Genomic DNA, 5,075 nt, shown 5'->3' on the forward strand with positions numbered 1-5,075 from the left:
GCACGTCTGCAGCTTTGCTGGTTTCCTTGCGTGTCCCCAGACCTCTCTCTGCAGCAGTCGGAGGGGAACAGGCACCCAGCCGACGTCCCAGTGAGGCGACAGCCACCTCCTGGCAACAGCCCAATCCTTCACCCCCGGATGGCTCGGCTGGGGTCTGACAACGGCCACGGACGCTGGAGGTACAGAGCCACGGGAAGTTTAAACTAATCAGTGGATGAGAAACTGCATTTGTATAGACCTCCAGATTAAATTCGGAAGCCTAGAAGCTGCTAGATGATAGAAAAAGGGAGATGTGCTTGACAAATACTGTTGTGCTCAGGTGGGAAGAAGGAAGACACAGTGATTATATTACATAAGGATGATGAGGACAAATGCACACGGGGACAGCAGTGACACTTGTGAGCCACTGATTGCTGCTGATCCAGCAGGGACACGGAGCTAAGACTTCTGCATTTTTCACTCAAGTGTCTGTGTCAGTGCATTTCGGGAGCTGGAGAGATCCGTCAGGACGCCAACAGAAGTTAAGCAGTACGGTGTTTTGAGAGGATGCCTGGTTTGACGATTAAAAACGAACAGAGCCAAGCACTGTGCATTCTCCAATGATGTTTATTTGTTTTCTGCAGCCCACTGACACAGCTGGATCTGCAAGGGAGCAGATTCTTTTTTCCTTAAAGTGTCTATGTGACATTAGGTCAAGGCTAACACTGTAGTTGAAGGCATTTAGAGAGGGCAGCAGCAGAAGCAATGAGTGGTGTCGGGAGGAGGCTGTACAGCAGGGCAGGAGGCAGGGAGCACCTTCCCCCCCGCTGCCACGGTGGAGGCAGGGTGCAGATACACACACCGTCTTTTTGATTATCTGTACCAGACAAACACAGCACCATGCAACACAATCTGCAGCTGGAAATGGGTGGAGAGCAGGATGTGGGTGGTTGTTGCAGTCTGCGTTTTCAGAAGCTGTGTTCCTCCCGTGGCAGGGAGCAGCCGGATGGGTAACCGGGCTGTCAGCAGCTGGGACACAAGCTCCCGAGTGGCATTTGCTTGCTGGAGGGAACCACAATTCTCAGGACGCATCTACTGGGACAGACCTCTCCCTTGGAGCCAGATCCACTCCGCTGCATCTCAAATGGAGTTCAAGTATCTAAAATACCATGTAAAGAGCCTCCTGTTTTCTTTACAGGATGTGGACTATCGTGGTGTCTCAAGAGGTCAAGGTTCCTTCCCTGGGTGCCTCCCCTCCCCGCTCTGGCCCAGACCTGCACCTTCCATTGCTGTCCAGCAGAGCTGAAGGCAGCACCACCCCAAACATTATTTCTCTTCTAGAGGAAGATTGGAAGCAGACCTTCTCTTGCTTGCACTCTGCTGCTAGCAATCCCTGCCCTGCCCCCCAACCTCCATTCCGGGTCCCGGGCAGCCGCCGCCCCACGCGGTGCAGAGGCTGGGCCAGGGGACAGGAGGGTGGCACACACACGGGATCGCTCCCTTTTGCTTTGTTTCACCCAGCGACAGACCTTCCAGCACCTGAATACTCCTCTGCCATGTGGTTCCTTCACCCCAAGCACTCCGCGCAGCAGCAGCCAGCCCAGAAGTCTCCAGGGTGGGGGGCAACTCGTGCACCCCGGTTTGCACCTGGGACCTTTGCTCAGCCTGAGAGACTGAGAGAAAGGCTTTGGAAAGGCGGGCTGGCTCCTGCAGCCAGCACCGTGCCCTTGTCTCAGCCAGTTACTGTACAAAACGAACACCACACACACACTATTTACAGCCTGTTTTTCACATGATGGAGCAGCTCTTGGCTCGGTCTTTCCTGATCTCTGTGTCACTCAGCAAGTCCGTCCTGCCCGGCATCTGTGATGCCCGCTTCAGTCCCCGTTTGGAGTTGCTGCGCTTCAAGTTCTTGTGCATCCTGTTGACGGAGGCGAGCGTGGTCACGTGGAAAACATCCCGCACGCTGTTCTCCGAGACCTTGGAGGAGCACTCCGCATAGGCCACTGCCCCGATCTGCCGCGCCAGCGCGCTGCCCTGCAAGAGAGCGGAGGGAAGGGGAGAGAGGTCAGGACCGCAGGGAGCATCCTTCCCCCCACCCTCAGCCATGCCGGCACTGCACCAGAGCAGCGGGTGCAGCCCGCAGCGCAACCACCGCGCTCGCCCATCACCCCTGTAAATGGAGCGCAAGGGAGGCAGCTGCGGAGAACAGCCCACGAGACAAGACCAGACCAGCGCCAGAGGCAGCCCTGGGCGCGGGGGGGCGTTCGCTGCCCAGCTGCGCGGCACCAGCAGGGACAGCGGCTGGAGCACACAGACCTGCTCGTGTGTCACGGGGATGAGGCGCTGCTTGGAGAGCTCCCGCAGCGTGTTCAGGTCCGTGCGCATGTCCAGCTTGCAGCCGACCAGCACGATCTTTGCGTTGGGGCAGAACTCCTGAGTTTCCCCTTGCCACTGCAGAGGAGAGAAGAGGGAGAAGGCGCTTGGGGGCTGCTGGAGCACGAGACATCGCCGGAGGCCCAGCAGCACCTCCACGTCAAGTTAATTCTGGCAGCACGCAGCCTGCGAAGGGGTCGAGGTTGGAACAACGAAGGCAGCCACCGGGTTTCAGCTCGTCGCTCACAACCCCTTTCCAATGAGGCCAAGAGCCCCGTCCATGGCCCCCCAGCCCCGGAGGGAAGGACAGGCCAGGAGCATCGTGCCATCAGTTCCTGCCGGGACGCAGCCGGGAACGGTTCTGGAGATTTTGCTGAAGATGGGAAACACAGGGACAGCCAGCTCTCGTTGTTCCGAGAACATGAGGCTCTGATGGGATCGGGTCTGGAAAGCAGACTGCAGAGGCTGGACCGCACACGGCTGTGTACGGCTTTTCCAAACAGGGTCACAGCTGTCCAGAGACCACTCCAATGCCTGCCACAGGCCAGGATGGGAATGGTCACAGTGCCTCCCGGGTAGCTTTGTGCTCACTTGTTCCAGACACGCCGTGCAATCCAGGCTGCAGTCCCCCGCGCCGGACCACGGGAGACCGCTCCTGAACGTGACTGTGGAAAAATAACGACTGCACAGCCTGGTGCACACTTCTGGGGCTCCAAAGGCCAGTCTCGCTGGACCTCCTGAACCACGGCCAGCGGGGAGCTCTCTGCACAGCACGCTCATTGTTTGTTTGTTATTGGGAGCCACATGTTAAAGCCATTAAGACATTCAGTGCAGCTACAGCCAGGGAAGTACAGAACTGAAGCGACTGAAGGAGAATGCCAGGACAGACATCCCCTTCCTTCACACCAACGTCCCTTTCAGAGCTCCAAAAGTGAATGCCCAATGTGCAGCAAAACATCTCTGCAGCAGTACATAAAACCATCACCTGTGCCCCCCATCAGCGTGTCAACACCCTGGTTACTTATCTAATGTTTCTAAAATAGGAGGCAGACGATTTACCCCCACCTAAAGATGTCACCTGGAATCAGCAATTTCCTTCTGCGCTAACTGATGGTGAAGCACATACTGAGGCAATTAGAAGGGGAAAGAAAACCAGCCCCGCAACCCTGCGTCCATAACCTGGCGGGGAAAGGAAGCGCCAAGAACAGCCTAAGCTCCATCCAGCTCGTTTTCCACCAGGAGATGGGCTCAAGTGTCTTCACCATGACCCCCTCCTCCCTGCTGCAGGGACCTTTGTCCACCAGGGCTCAGACGCGTCCCCGCACCCGGCAGCAAGCCAGGATGCGCAGCTCCAGAGAGATTTCCGGGGTCACAGCCACCAGCGCCAAGGGCGAACACACCCGCAAGAGGAGGATGATGCAGTTCTTCTGGAATCCAAGCACCCTGATCTACCTGAAGGATGAAAGTCTTGGAAGGGACTGAGCTACAGGGTCTGTCCTGGGCAGGCGAGGTCGCAGCTGTCTGGAATGGCACAGGGTCCCTCGGTCTATGGAGCAAGGTGCGACCCTCCGCTCACAGCTGGCACCTCAGGGAGCCTCGGACTTGCTGCCCAACCGAGACTTGTCAGAACGAAGGCACCACCCCGCGAACACCTGCTCCGTAGGAAATGAGGAGCTGCTTGCCTGCGCTCTCTCAGATGGCTCCTTCCCTGCACAGGCAGCCCAGGCATCAGAGGGGCAGCAATAATAAAGATTTCCTCTGCTGATTTTGCATTTTTGCCTGAGGCTTGAACAGGGAGTGTTATTTTCCTTATTTGCCTGATGTCAAAAGCTAAAACCTGTTTCAACTTCATGGTGCTGTAGGAATTTTCCTCACCTCCATAGGCTGCACGCCTGTGCCAAAGGAAACAAGGCATCTACTCAGTGGCACTTAAGAAATCCCCTGTGATTTAGGGTTTATTTTAAGGCACCATCTCAAAAGGACGTTGCCTGACAGTGCTCAAAGCATCTGCGAGGCTGCGCAGGGAAGACCTTGCACCGAGCAGCGCGGACTCACATGAAGAGTGTGCAGAGACACGTAAATAAATCCCAACTCCAGATAATTATTGCCTCTCATTAAGGTATAAGTGATTTGCTTGCATTATTATTCTGCTGACTCCCCAGCTGAGCAGGGAATTCTTTTAGTCCCTCCGCCCAGCGCACTCGGTGCCCAGGGACCCGCTCTGCAAACGAACACTGAGCCATTGACCGAGCGATCTGAAGGGTCTTTGTCCCCTCACCAGGACACTTCTGAGACACAGGCCCACTTCTCAGCCCTCCCAGCAGCTGAGTAAGAGGCACTTGCTTCAGCACAACATTTGGCAAAATGTGGAGAGGCCAAGAGGGCAGCCAGCACAATGGGATGCGTTCAGACAGTGGCGGGTCCGGCCCCGGCAGCCTGGGGCTCGCTGGGGAGAACGGCAACGGGAATCGCTGTTCTGCAGTGCTCTTCACGCCTCGGCGTCACAGAGAGCTTCACAAGTGAGCTGCCAGCCACGACTGGAGCTCTGCGAGCTCTGCTGCACAGCGGTGAGACCCCGCTGACGCTGCGGCTCCCGGGGTGTCCCAGAAGGCAGCAGGGGATGGCCAGGACCAAGGGGTGCGAGCGGCCAGGAGGCCACCGCCCGTCCCCTGAGCCGCATCCCGAGCTGCTGGCCTTCGTGCCACCTCAGAGGAAAGCCT

At 57.1% G+C, this 5,075-nt stretch overlaps 1 protein-coding gene across 1 annotated transcript; it reads right to left on the reverse strand.

Annotated features, from left to right (window-relative positions):
• Window positions 1-1,767: 1,767 nt before the first annotated feature.
• Window positions 1,768-3,782, reverse strand: LOC104462737 (rho-related GTP-binding protein RhoN-like; the record flags this gene model as incomplete). Its single annotated transcript, XM_010074806.1, has 3 exons — window positions 1,768-2,016; window positions 2,299-2,433; window positions 3,681-3,782. Coding segments are annotated over 3 exons (486 nt in total), but the record flags the coding sequence as incomplete, so codon positions are not given.
• Between the last annotated feature and the right edge of the window lie 1,293 nt (window positions 3,783-5,075).

The sequence above is a fragment of the Pterocles gutturalis genome, unplaced genomic scaffold (genome assembly GCF_000699245.1).
Source record: "Pterocles gutturalis isolate BGI_N339 unplaced genomic scaffold, ASM69924v1 scaffold44897, whole genome shotgun sequence".
Classification (NCBI taxonomy): domain Eukaryota; kingdom Metazoa; phylum Chordata; class Aves; order Pterocliformes; family Pteroclidae; genus Pterocles; species Pterocles gutturalis.